The 13,910-nt window shown below is 54.4% G+C and overlaps 1 protein-coding gene across 1 annotated transcript; it reads left to right on the top strand.

Annotated features, from left to right (window-relative positions):
• The first annotated feature begins 1,737 nt into the window (after positions 1-1,737).
• On the top strand, positions 1,738-11,073 carry RSKR (ribosomal protein S6 kinase related). Its single transcript, XM_032216158.1, has 12 exons — positions 1,738-1,803; positions 2,987-3,238; positions 3,321-3,404; positions 3,501-3,569; positions 5,450-5,519; positions 5,858-5,965; positions 7,855-7,895; positions 8,115-8,142; positions 9,237-9,326; positions 9,418-9,506; positions 10,180-10,290; positions 10,873-11,073. The coding sequence occupies exons 1-12, from the start codon at positions 1,738-1,740 to the stop codon at positions 11,071-11,073; spliced, it is 1,209 nt and encodes a 402-aa protein (XP_032072049.1).
• Positions 11,074-13,910: the final 2,837 nt, after the last annotated feature.

Consider the following 13,910-nt stretch of genomic DNA (forward strand, 5'->3'; position numbering starts at 1 on the left):
TCACTTAACAGGCGTGGCAAGAAAGGCCGTAAAACAGACCAAAATTCACTTAAGAAATGTGTCGCTTAGCAACATAAAGTTTGGGCTCCGTGGTGGTTGTAAGTCAAGGACTGGCTGCCTCCTGGAGCCGAGGACCATGAGTGGATCCAGCTGCTTTCCTCCCCTTGGAATCTGCCCAGAGCTCTTGGAGGGGGGGGTCAATGCAGGGGGTCCCCAGGACGCTCCAAGCCCCGTCAGTCAAGACTGCTGGGACTCAGCCGACGCATTTCTCACCCTCTGAGCTATAAAACCCCACCGGGTGTCCTAAAACAGGGCAGTCCCTGACTTACAACATTTCGCTTAGTGACTGAAGTTACAAGAGCACTGAAAAAAGGCGGCTCATGACCGTTTTTCACACTTGCGCCCATTGCAACATCCGTCGGCTGACTCGCATTTATGACGGTTGCAGCGTCCCTGGGGTCTCGCCATCCCCTTTCGCGACCACCTGACCAGCCAAGTGAATGGGGAAGTCGGATTCACTCAGCGACAGCGAGGCTAACAAGCGCAGGGATTCCCTTCGTTCTGCTACTAAATGAACTGCAGGGATTCAGTGAAGAAACGTGGCAAGAAAAGTCGTTAAACGGGGCAAAACTCCCTTAACCCATGACTCACTTAAGGTCCGTTTGGGCTCGTTTGGAGACCCCCTGTGGGGGTGCAGAGGAAGCCAAGGTGTTAAGGGGGGGGACGGCCAGGAAAGAGGGGGCTGCCTCCGTTGGCCTCCCTCTTCCTTCAGCCCAGCTGCTCAGGTGGGTCCTTGGAGCAGCCCCTTCCTTCCTCTTTTGGGGGAGCAGCCCCTGGATCTCTTCTGCCCCCTCCCTCCCTCCCTCCTCTTCCTGCTTCACCTCCTCGAGGAGGAGATGGAGAAGGAAGAGAGGAGGGAAGAAAGGAGAGGAAGAGAGGAAGGAGGAAGAGGAGGAGGAGAGGAGGGAAGAAGGGGAAGGAGGAGAATGAAGATTGATTGATTAAATGTAATCAATCAATCAATCAATCTTCATTCTCCTCCTTCCCCTTCTTCCCTCCTCTCCTCCTCCTCCTCCTCTCTTCCTCTCCTTTCTTCCCTCCTCTCCTCCTCCTCCTCCTCCTCCTCACCTCCTTCCTCTTCCTCCTCCTCAACCCCGTCCCTTCTAGCACTGCTGATGTTCCCTAGTTGGGTCACGAGACGTCTGCCAGAGAGCCCCTGAGCTGCAAAATATTCCCCTTTCTTAGCAGATTTTCTCCTGTTTGTTTGCATGAAGAGCCCCAGAGGCTGCCTAGAGGAGGCTTATAGCTTTCCCACCAGAGGTGCCTTCGGGAGTCTCCAGCCAAGCCATCCAGATGTTGCACTGCAGGTCCCATCGGCCACAGCCACAGCCATTGTAGAGGGAAAGAAGGGAGCCAGCCAGAGCATCGATTGAGGGGCGGGGCGGGAGCGCTCGTGTTATGCAGAAGAGGAGGGTGCGGCTTGGCCGCGCATAGCCAATCCGGTGCGAGCTCCGGAAGGCCACGCCTCTTGGGCGGATTTTCCCAGCGCGGGAACGTCTTGAATTGCCAGGCAGGGGCGGGGCCTCCCGGGCGGCGGGGCGGGGCGCCCCCCTGGGCTTTGCATAAGGGGCGGGGCCGAAGGGCTGCGGCCGGGGGATTAGCGGCGCGGGGCTTTACGTAAGCGGGATTACCGCGGGGCCTCCGCTCCTCCGAGGGCGCCCACCGGCCGCAGCCCAGATGGGGGCCGCCGGCAGCAACCCCGCCGCGGAGCCTCCCCAACGGGGCTTCCCCACGAAGTTGCGGGTAAGGCAGGCAGAGCACGTGCAGAGCGCCTCCTGCGCCCCCAAGTGGGGAGGGGGTCGCGGCTGCACCTTCCCCCCACCGAGGAAGCCCTGGGGAGGGAGGGGGGTCCCGGGGTCGCGCAGCGGCGGGGGCGGGGAGCCCTTAAGTGGGGAGGGGGCTCCATGCCCGGGCAGGCGAGGGGGGCGAGCGGGCGGGGGGCTCCCTCGCTCCCCCCGCCCGGATTAAGAGGAGGACGGGGGGGGGCTTCCCTCTGCAAGGGGCGACCCAGTTGGGGGGGGGCATCGAGGGTGAGGGGCGCCTGCTGGCTACGGAGCCCCTCCTGGCCCTCGGGGGTCTCTCCGGAAAGCCCCCCCCCCGGCCTCGGCCGCTGCAGCCCCGGGATGCTGGCCAGAGCTGGGCTCCTTTCCGTGGCCGGCTGGGAAAGAGGATGGGAATTGTAGTCCAGCCGGCTTTGCACAGAGGGAGCCGAGCGGGGGCTCCGCCGTTGTTCCGAGGTTGCGCTGGCCCGAAAACCCTGCGCTGCGTCTGGACCCCGCGCAGCCAGCGATCTCTGCGCAAGCGGGGCTCTGCTCTGCGCCCCTCTCGCCCGGTGCCTGGCTGCTTTTCCCGGGACCGGAGCCTCCCCGGTGGGCGGCTGGTCTTCCCTGCCTCCCTTCCTTCCATCCTCACAACAGCCTTGCCAGGTAGGCAGGGAGAGGTTGACGGTGCTTTGTGCCCTGCAGGGAAGGGAAAACAGATGGACCCCAGGGAGGTATTCAAATTAAGAAAGGGGAGGGGGCTTCTGACCGAATTCCTTGCCCCTCTTTGGGGTGCATTTCCCCCTAGACGGGGCTGATTTCAGATGCCCCCCCCCCATTGCATTTCCCCCTAGACGGGGCTGATTTCAGATGCCCCCCCCCCCATCCTTCTGCTTTTATCCTTATCCATAAAATGTATAGGCTGCCCATCTTCCCTCAAGGAAACTCGGAGTTTTGCAATCATAAAAAATCAAAGTATAGAAATCGTAATAATGCAAAATCCCAAACATTGTGGCCAATTAAAAGACGGGCAGGATGGGGGGGCAGGAAATGGGGTGGGTGGGGGCAGGGGGACCTTTTGCTGGAGGTCTTTTCTCTCCCGCTGACCCTTCTTGGGGGGTCCCACGTCAGGCAGAGCCCCTCACGCACCTCTGTCCCCTCCGCAGGGCCACGGCACAGGACCTCTGCCGGATGCTCTGTGGGCGCGGAGCTGGAAACGCCTCCTCTCCCACCTGGGTGGGACTCTGCTGGGCCTGGAGCAGGCCTTGTCGCCCCGAAGCCCCCCGAAGAGAGAGCTGGGGCAGGGGGATGAGAAGACCCCCGATGCGGCGGGGGCCGAGTGGCCAACGGCTCCCCACGCCTCCCTCTTCCTGCCCGAGTTTCCTGTCCAGCCTCCACTGCGGCAGCAGCAACTCAAGGTGTGTGCCCGGATTCAGGATACGGGGAGGGGTCTTGGGGGGGGTGGGCTGCACCGTCACCCCTTTGCCTCTCTCTTGCCAGATTCTGGGCTTCCTGTCCAAGGGCACCTTTGGGACCGTCCTCAAAGTGCTGGACAGCTCTCAAGCGAAGGTCTTTGCGCTGAAGGTGAGCCCCCGTCCCTTCTCCCACCCCCACCCCCCCCATTTCGGGTCTCAGGCCCCACTCATCCCACCCACCCCCACCCCAATGTGTCTCCCACAGGTGTTGCCCAAAGCGGAGGTCCTTCGCAGGGACAGCGTCAGGCAGTGCAAAGAGGAGGTCAACATCCAGGTGAGGCTGGGGGCCTTTGGGGGGAAGGGGCTGAGGGGGGGGCGCGTTAGATCCCAGGGAGGGGCCACAGGGGGCAGGCCGCCTAAACAGGGGTCTCCGCCTGCTGAGAACCTCCAGCAGCAACGCTGGGCTGCCCATTTCGACTAGAATAGAACGAAAGGATTGGAAGGGGCCTTGGAGGTCTTCTAGTCCAGCCCCCTGCACAAGCAGGAGATCCCAAAAGCTGTTCTGGATATCTTACACTGTGATCCGGTTGGCAAGATGCGGAATAGCCTTCTGGCTTACTCGGCAGGGCTGTTGTAAGAATCTATTGGTGTTTATGATTTACTTACTATAGGTTTCCCCTGCCTTGACTGCTTTATAAGTAAGTCAAGGGAGCAAAAGTATCTCCTCCCGCCTCCTATTTTCCCCATCACAACAACCCTGCGAAGTAGGTTGAACCTGTCACCCAGCCGGCTTTCATACCCAAGGGAGGGCTGGAACTCTCTGTCTCCTAGTGGTTAGCCCAAGGACTCACGATCTGGTAGCCCATAATTGAAATCAATCACTAATCAATATTACTTTATTATTTGATAGCTTTTATTTTTATTTACTGTACTTATTAAACCTATATTGCCTCTGTCTCAGTCTGAAAACCGACTGGCAGGATTTGACAAAGGCTGAAACTCCCATTTCTCATATGTTTGTGTGTGTGTATGTATACACATACATATATTTATATTATTTATATTTATATTATTTATATTTATATTATTTATATTTATATTTATACTTATATTTATATATTTATATTTATACTTATACTTATACATATTTATATTATTTATATTATTTATATTATTTATATTATTTATATTATTTATATTATTTATATTATTTATATTATTTATATTATTTATATTATTTATATTATTTATATTATTATTTATATTATTTATATTATTTATATTATTTATATTATTTATATTTATATTTATTTAAATATTCCTGGCAGGTTGCAATAATTAAATTCCAGCCCCGGGAACGCCTTTAAAAACAAAGGTTGGACTTTAAGGAGCCACCAACGGCCATCGAGAAGGACCACGCCGGTCACTCTTGCAGGCGCTGGTTCTAAAGGCAGTGCCCCATGGACTCTATCCCTGCCCCAGTCATGCACAGCTTGAAAGGGGAGGGCGGTTTAATCACCATCATTGCTTAACGACCCCATAACCCCTTGCATTGGGGTGGAGTCTGGGCAACTGAATGGAGCTAGCAGAATCTTTCCTGGCCAGACGCCCTTCCTGTTGCCAATGCGGAGTTTTGTTCAGCAGAGATATTTCTCATCGTGCCCCGAGAGAGAAATATCGGCCTCTACCTAGGATTGAACTCACAGCCTCCTGATTGTGAAGTGAGGGCGGTTTAAGTCCAGTGATTTTTAAAGACTTTAAGGGGGAAATCTTAGCAACTGGAAGACCCATGGTCCTGCAACTGCAACCCAGAATTCTGGGAGTTGTAGTCCACGGGGTCTTCCAGTTGTGAAGATTGGACTCCCCTGGTGTAGCTGGCTGGGGAATTCTGGGAATTGAAGTCTTCACAGTGGCCAAGCTTGGACCCCCCTGTTTTTTACACAATGGATTTTGAGGGGGTTAGGAAGGAAAGAAAGCCCCCCCCCCAAAAAAAAAACACTCCAACCTTCCTACGGAGGAGGCACAAAACCCGGCTGCTTTGAGGCTGACCGGTTTCTCGCGACCCCCGTGGCTTTTACGATTTCCCTGGGATGCCCAGTTCATTTTCAGAGTCCCCAGCCTCATTCTCTACACCCCCCCACCCCCAGATAATGAAGCCCCCCCCCTCAATCTGGCTGGCTCTGACCCCCCCCCCTGTTTCTCTTCCTTCCCCAGAGGGAGGTCCACCACCCGTTCCTCCACTGTTTAGGAGACAGCTGGCAGGGAAAGCATCATCTCTTCATTAGTGAGTGAGCATCTGCCCTGGGGGGGCTTAGGTAGCCTAGACCCCCCCCCTTCCACTCCCCCCCCCACATCCCTCTGCTCCTGTGCTTGCCCCCTCCCTTTCCACAGCTCCCTCCAATCCCCTCACAGGGATTATTCCCTGCTCCTCTCTGCAGCCATAAATCTCCTTCTCCCCCCCCCCTTTTCATTTGGCCAATCCCTATAAGCCCCCCCCCAATCTGCGGATTGTCTTTCATCTCTTGCAATGAGGGGTGGGGGTGGGGGCAACGAGCAGGATGAGCTGCCAGGCCCCTTGAGTGAGGGGGGGTCTCTATTCTCCCTCCCCTCCATGCTTTCCAGTGTGCAGCTACTGCCGCTCCGGGGATCTCTTCACGCTGTGGAAGACGGCCGGGCCCTTGGGCGAAGGGGCCATCCGGCTCTTTGCCACGGAGCTGGTGCTGGTGTTGGGTGAGTGAGGGGCTGCCCCAGATGCTGCCCCTGAGATGGCCTCTTGGGCCTGCCTGCGCGAGACCTCAGCCCTCTGTTCTTCCTTTTATGCTGGCTCTCTGCCTGGTATAATAAACCTTTTATTGCATTAAGTGGGGCAGTGCGCTCAGGAGATGCAACCCCTCTTAATGCCAGCATCATCATCATCTTCTTTTAACGACCCCCACAATCCCTTGCATTGGGGTGGAGTCTGGGCCACTGAATGCAGCTAGCAGAGCGTTTACTGGCCCGATGCCCTTCCTGTCGCCAATGCGGAGTTTTGTTCAGCAAATTTATTCCCAGCATGCCCAGAGAGAGAAATATCTGCCTCTACCTAGGATCGAACTCACAGCCTCCAGATTGTGAGGCCACTGCACCACCCCACTTAATACAATCATCATCATCATCATAAAACAACAACAACAACTGTGGAAAAAGAAATTGTGTGTTGTCCCGATTGTAATTGGAGGAGCAATACCTAAAGGGCTACCTCGCTATTTGGAAATTCTAAATTTATCAGATTTGAACATTCTGATTCCACAAAAAAACCTCCCTACTTGGAACAGCTTCTATCCTCCGACGTTACCTTAACGGTTCCTAGGTCCTTGGTTAGGACTCGAGCTGTTGAGCTACCAACCAGCCCCAAAGGCTGAGAATCTCACCAATGATTAACCATGCAATAATAATCATAATCATAATAATGATGATGATGATGATGATAATAATAATATAATGTAATTATTGGCCAATTGTGATTGGACACTCAATAAGTTTGTCTCTGGTGCAAAACCTCTCAGTGTACGTAAAAGCTATAAGTGATAAATTATGATCACAGTCATCGTAAAAATTAATTGCCAGGAGTGGGAGGCGCACAGCTATTCCTCACACGAGCCCCAAATTTCCGTTGCTAGGTGAGACCGTTGCTAAGTGAGTTTTGCCCCATTTTGCAACCTCTTGTGCCGCAGCTGCGAAGCAGGTCGTTGCATCTAACGGAATCGCCCAGTTTTAACTTTGCTGCTCGTCAGCAGCCGGCTGGGAAGGCCCCCCCCCCCCATGGCCATCAGGTGACCCCGGGATGCCAGGATGGTCATAACTGCAGGCCGTTATGGATTTGGATCCCGTGACGGTAGCGATGATGTAACTTTTGACGTTGGACCTCACCTTCCCCACAGCTGGAAGCAGCTGGCATTATGGGATGCTCCGAGGGCTCTTTTCCTTGGCTGCCTCTCAGCTGGGGGATGTTTCTTGCAGACTTTTCATGACCCAGCTAGGGAACATCGTCATCATCATCGGGCTAGTAAGGAGGAGTAAATTGAGGGTAAATCCCCTTCTCTTCTAACCCTGATGACATTACCTAGTTCGGTCATGAAATGTCTGCAAGAAAAGAGCCAAAGATAGCGGGCACCAAGTCTTCCTCATCCTCCTCTCCTTCCTCTTCTCCCTTCACTAACCACCCGAGGTGGCGCAGTGGTTAAATGCAGCACTGCAGGCTGACTGCTAGATCAGCAGTTCAGCGGTTCAAATCTCACCGGCTCAGGGTTGACTCAGCCTTCCATCCTTCCGAGGTGGGTAAAATGAGGACCCGGATTGTTGTTGGGGGCAATATGCTGACTCTGTAAACCGCTTAGAGAGGCCTGAAAGCCCTATGAAGCGGTATATAAGTCCACTGCTATTGCTATATAAGTCCAACTGCTACTGCTATTCACTTCCTCTCCACAAACCCCTCTCCCTTCCAGCACTGATTATGTTACCTAGCGGGGTCACGAAATGTCTGTTAGAAAACCACCCAGCTCAGAGAGCACCAAGGACCCCGCAGTTCAACCCAGAGTTACAAATATCCTCCCTTTATGACGCTCTCTCTCCTTTTGCAGCCTACCTTCACAACCAGGGGATTGTGCACCGGGACATCAAGGTAGGAGACCCCGAACTCGCTTCCTGGAGTGGGCTCAGGGGCTGGGCAGGGCAACCCGATTCTCAAGGGGCTGCAAAGCATTTGCCCCCTCTCTTGTTGGCAGCCCCTTAAAAGCAATTCTCCACCCCAGGAGGAGGAAGGAGGGGGGGCTGCCGGGAATTAATCTGGGCTCCGTTGATTCCTGTTGTGATTGTTATTATTATTTTGCTTTCTTGGCAGATGGAAAACATCCTTTTGGATGAACAAGGTAACAGTGGGAGGGAGGGGGGAGGGAGGGAGGGGTCGCCGGCTGGCCCCGCAGCCTCAATTAGGCCTCAGAAAAGGCTGGGGAGGGAGCCGACTCGGCTGCAGGGATGGGCAGTAAGTGGAACGCACGCCGGGCGGCTGGGAAGGCTGCGGCAGACACGTGAGGCTGGGATGCGCCAGTCTTCAGCCAGCTGTTCAGCCAGCTGTTCCCCGGCCCAGGAAGTCCATGCCGCTCCCCCACGCATGGGGGCAAAAGCAGGGGTCTCCCTTCTGCCAGGAGCCCCTAGGATACGGGGGGGGGGGGGATTATGGCAGCCGCCTGTGGACTTCAACTCCCAGGATTCCTGGCGCATTCAGGAAGACGCCAGCCATGCTTCAAAGTTACGCTCAACCCCCCCCAAAAGGAGACTTGTGACCCAGATGGTCAGGCTGCCCCCCTCGGACCCTTAGCACCGAAGTAGCCACATGACCACGCTCCAGGACAGTGAAAACGGACCGTTCCTTCTGTGTGGGGCGAAACTGAGCCTGTGGGTTTGCTTAACGACGCAGCATTCGCCTAACGACTGCTGCAAATCGTAACATCCTAAATTTTTACCACTGTGATGACTTAACGACCATTGTGGTTGGACTCTGTTAAGGTCGTAACTCGAACCTTTGGGAATTCTGGCAGCTGAAGTCCTCAGGTCAAGTTAGGTAGTCCTCCACATACAACTGTTCGTTTAGTGACCAAAGTTATAACGGCACTGGACCGTTTTTCACACTTAACGACCGTTGAAGCATCACATGATAAAAATTCCGACGCTTGGCAGCTGACTCACATTTATGACGGTTGCCGTATCCCGGGGGCACGTCATCCCCTTTTGCGACCTTCTGACAAGCGAAGTCAGTGGGGGAAGCCAGATTCACTTAAGAACCATGCTATTCACTTAACAACTGCAGTGATTCACTTAACAACAGTGACCATAAAGGTCATAAGATGGGAGAAAACTCGACAAACGTCTCGCTTAGTGACAAAACGTTTGGACTCGGTTGTAGTCGGAAGTCGGGGACTCCCTGTCGTTGATCTCTCTCTGCTTTATGCCCCACCTGGCCCAGGTCACCTGAAGCTGGCCGATTTCGGCCTCTCCCGGCACCTACTCTGGGGCAGCCGAGCCTTCACCATCTGTGGGACCCTCCAGTACATGGGTAAGGCAGTCGGCAGGAGGGGAGGGGAGGGGAGGGGAGGGGGCAGCCGGGCAGCCGATATCATTGACCCTCTGCTCTTCCTTTGGGGCAGCCCCAGAAGTGCTGAGAGGCGGCCCCTACGCCCACCCCGCCGACTGGTGGTCCCTGGGGGTCCTGCTGTTTGCGATGGCCACTGGGCAGGTAAGGAGGGGAACAGGATCGGGGGGGGGGTGTCTCTTGGCACCCCAGGAATCTGCCTCCACCATCGGCAGCCAGTCGGGAAGGATCGCTGGAAGTTCTCAAGATCAGACAGCCATTTATCCGGGGTTGAGTGTGGGTCCTTAACCTTGGACAGGGGGTTGGGCTAGATGATCTCCCAGGACCCTAGGATTCTATGATAAGCAGCAAAGCGAGAGGGATGGAGGGGCTGAGCCATCCTGGCTCCACTCTGGTTTCTTTAAGCCTCTTCGGTGCCGATGCCAACTTTTTGGGAAGCCTTTTTTTTTTTACTATCTATTCCGAGGTGGCGCAGTGGTTAAATGCAGCACTGCAGGCTACTTCAGCTGACTGCTAGTTCTGCAGTTCAGCGGTTCAAATCTCACCGGCTCAAAGGTTGACTCAGCCTTCCATCCTTCCGAGGTGGGTGAAATGAGGACCCGGATTGCTGTTGGGGGCGATATGCTGACTCTGTAAACCGCTTAGAGAGGGCTGAAAGCCCCATGAAGCGGTATATAAGTCTAACTGCTATTGCTATTGCTATTATGGGTCTCCATACTGTGCCAGGGAGTCGAGGGGAGAGCTCTGCTGCCCCCTGCTTGTCGGGTGGCTGAGCAGCCAGAGGGGCTTGGGTTGAACGGGGTCTTTCCCTCCCCAGTTCCCTGTCCCCCCGGAGAGGGACCACCTGGCAATGCTGCGGAGCGTGAAGCAGAGCGCGTACACCATCCCGGCCGGGCTCAGCTGGGGCCTCCGTCTCCTGCTCAGCGAGGTGAGTTTCCTTTCTTCCCTCCCCAAGCCCCCCCAACCCATTTGCATCCTCTCCCCTGGAAGCCCCTCTCCCCACCCTCCAGATCTCCCCTCTGAAATTTCTGGGCCAAGACCCTGCTTGCAGAGAGGGCTGCGATGGGGGCATTCACGGGGGTCCCTTGGCTGAGATGGAGAAAGGGTGCCAGGTGGGGGGTGTTCCCCTCCCCCCTGCCAGGATTGAGGAAGGCCCACACCTGAACAATTCCTAGTTATGTCAGCATTACCCAGGTCAGGGGTCTCCAACCGTTGCCACTTTAAGACTTGTGAATTCTGGGAGTTGAAGTCCACAAGTCTTAAGAGAGGCCCAGATTGGAGGCTTGTTGAGGAATTCTGGGAGTTGAAGTCCACAAGTCTTAAAGAGGCCCAGGTTGGAGGCTTGCTGAGGAATTCTGGGAGTTGAAGTCCACAAGTCTTAAAGAGGCCCAAGTTGGAGGCTTGCTGGGGAATTCTGGGAGTTGAAGTCCACAAGTCTTAAAGAGACCCAGGTTGGAGGCCCCTGATCCAGGTGGTTGCCAGGTAACCCCCCCCCTTTCTCTCCTCCAAGCTCCTGTGCCAGGACCCTCAACGCCGGCCCTGCCGCCTTCCCCACTTCCGCGCCCACCTCTTCTTCCGTGGCATGAGCTTCGATGCCGACACCCTCAGGAAGCAAGTGGCAGATTTCGCCCTGGGCTGGCAGCCCCTGCAGAGCCCCCCCGTGGACCCAGCTGCCTTCTTGGAATTCGACTGTGATCTGGGGGGGCCCTGAGGCACCGGCATGCCCAAGGGATGCAGCGCCCCAGCAGTGCCCACGTAGATGCTCTTGGCGGACATTTCTTGGCATGGATCCTCGGGCCGACACCCCACCGGAGACCCCCAAGGCGGATCCCCCCGTTACCACCAGCAGGACGTGGGCCCCGTCTTCCTTCTCTGTGGTGCTTTTGGGGAAGGCTTGGGGTGGGTTTGGAGACCACCAATGTTGGGGGCTGGAAGAGGCAGATCTGCAGAGCAGGATGGGAGGAGGGGATTCTCCTCTTCCTACTGTTCGTATATTGTTACAGGTAGTCCTCTACTTACGACAGTTCATTTTGTGACTGCTCGAACTTACAATGGGACTTGCGTTTACACACTTACAATCCCCAGGGCAGTGTTTCTCAACCTTGGCAACTTGAAGATGTCCGGACTTCAACTCCCAGAGTTCCCCAGCCAGCATTTGCGAAACACTGTCCTAACCACTGCTGGGGAATTCTGGGAGTTGAAGTCCGGACATCTTCAAGTTGCCAAGGTTGAGAAACACTGCCCCAGGGTCATGTGATCAAACTTGAGATGCTCAGCAACTGACTCATATTTACGACGGCTGCAGTGTCCCGTGTGTGTGTGTCTGTCTGTCTCATAATCCTCTTTTGCAACCTTCCGGGCAGCAAAGAGGGAAGACTGATCCACTTAACAGCCACGTGGCTTAACAATTGCAAGGATTCACTTAGCAACTAGGACAACAAAAAGGTCGTAAAATGGGGCAAAGCTCATTTCACAATAGTCTCGCTCAGCAACAGGAACTTTGGCCTCAATGGTGGCCGTAAGTTGAGGACTACCCTGTAACTGGTTCAGTCGTCTTGTTGACGGTTTGCAGACTGCACACCCACCCCCCCTTTGCGGTGGGCTTAGCCCTCCGCCTCATACCGGAAATCTTTTTGGGGGGGTCCCTGCTTGGTTTTTAGGGGGAGGGGAGACAGTTCAGGGTCTGGGGATGCTACTCAGGGTTTACAGAATAAATAGCTCCTTCTGATCCAGGGGTGTCGAACCTTTAAGACTTGTGGACTTCGACTCCCAGAATTCCACAGCCAGCAGAACAGCAAAGCAAAGCGAAGCCGGCTGAGGAATTCTGGGAGTCGAAGTCCACAAGTCTTAAAAGTTCCCACGGTTCGACACCCCTGGTCTCATCCTTGCGTAAGTTGATTAAAAACAAGCCAGCAGAATTAAAGCCCTTGCTGAATTCTGAGCCATGCAATCCTCTGAACCAGGTTGATTTTGATTTTTTTCACTTTCTCCACTTATGTTGACGTATCATGGTTTATGTTAGCACCCACGCACACACATATATTTCCCCATTTGTTCAAAGCAATTAAAAGACTTTGCTAAAAGTGTTTTTTTTTTGCTGTCTTCTGTCTTCCCCAGCGCAGAGGGGACTTTTCCAGATCAAAGGATCCAAATTGGCCCTAAGGGGGGGGGGGCTGACTCTTTGACAACCTGTGGACTTCAATTCCCAGAATTCCCAGGAGGCATTCCTAGGCATTCTGGGAGTTGGAGTCCCCAGGTCATGAAATCACCCTAGCTCACCCCCTGCATTAAGTGTCTTTCTCTGCACACTCGCTCCGAGTTGGAAAAACCATTTTAAAAATTTATTGTGGCGTTTCAGCTGAAAGAGGGGAAATGGGACAAAGGATTTTATGTTCAGTAGGATTAAAAAGGACAGAAGAACGAATGGATTGGATCCAAAAATCACCCCACTCAGTTGGATCAGAGATATAATGGACAGCTGGAAGGGAGCTTGGCGGTCTTCTAGTCCCCCACCCCCCAAGCAGGAGACCATAAACCAGGGGTCCCCCAAAATTGACAACTTTTAAGACTTTTGGGACTTCAACTCCCAGAATTCCTCAGCCAGCAAAGTCTTAAAGGGGCCAAGTTTGAAGACCTCTCCCCTAAACCATTCCAGCCAATTGGCTGTCCTTTCTCCTCTGGAAACCCACCGGTGATGGAGCACCCATAACATCTGGTGGCAAGTTGTTCCACTGGTTAATTCTCACTGCCAGGAAATTCACCTTTACTTCAGTGTTTCTCAACCTTGGCGGCTTGAAGTCCTGGGGACTTCAACTCCCAGAATTCCCCCAGCCAGCTCTGCTGGCTGGGGGATTCTGGGAGTTGAAGTCCCCAGGACTTAAAGTCGCCAAGGTTGAGAAACACTATAAATCTAGATTGTCAAACCCTCCCATCAATTCCGCCTCGTCCTGCCTTCCGGGGCTCTGAAGACCAAGCCAAGCCCTTGGGGGACAGACAGCCCGTCTAGAAGACCCCTTGCCTTGATGTTGCACTTAACGACCTCCATCTGGTTTTTCCTCCTTTCTTTCATTCCGACGTTATAAGAGCGCAGTTAGAAACCAAACGTCTGTCAAAATAATTTTATCTACGAGTTCTAAACGCTTCAATTCTAACCTACTAAATTGCAAACTCGACCTTCCCTTCTTTCCGTAACGTCCATTCCAGACGCGTGTCCCACGACCCTCCCTTCTCTCGAGCCCCCGGGGGAAAACGCCTTCCCGTCTCGGGCTCCAGGGCAAACAGCTCTGCTGCTGCTGCTGCCTAGAAATCACGTTTACACGCCAACCAGGAGGAGACGCGTGTCGGAGTATTCCCACGTGTGAGCAGCAGGGAGGGGGAGAGAGAGAGAGAGAGAGAGAGAGACGCGTGTCTTCGGATATTACCGCGTCCCCGCCAATCAGCGTCCTGGAAGGGGGCCGCTGGGCGTGGCTTCGCAGCGGGCCCCTCCCCTCCGCCCAAAGCCTCGCGGCCAATCAGAGGCGGCGGTTTCATTCAAAAGCGAAACCCGCG

This window comes from Thamnophis elegans, chromosome 4 (genome assembly GCF_009769535.1).
Source record: "Thamnophis elegans isolate rThaEle1 chromosome 4, rThaEle1.pri, whole genome shotgun sequence".
In the NCBI taxonomy this organism is placed as follows: Eukaryota; Metazoa; Chordata; class Lepidosauria; order Squamata; family Colubridae; genus Thamnophis; species Thamnophis elegans.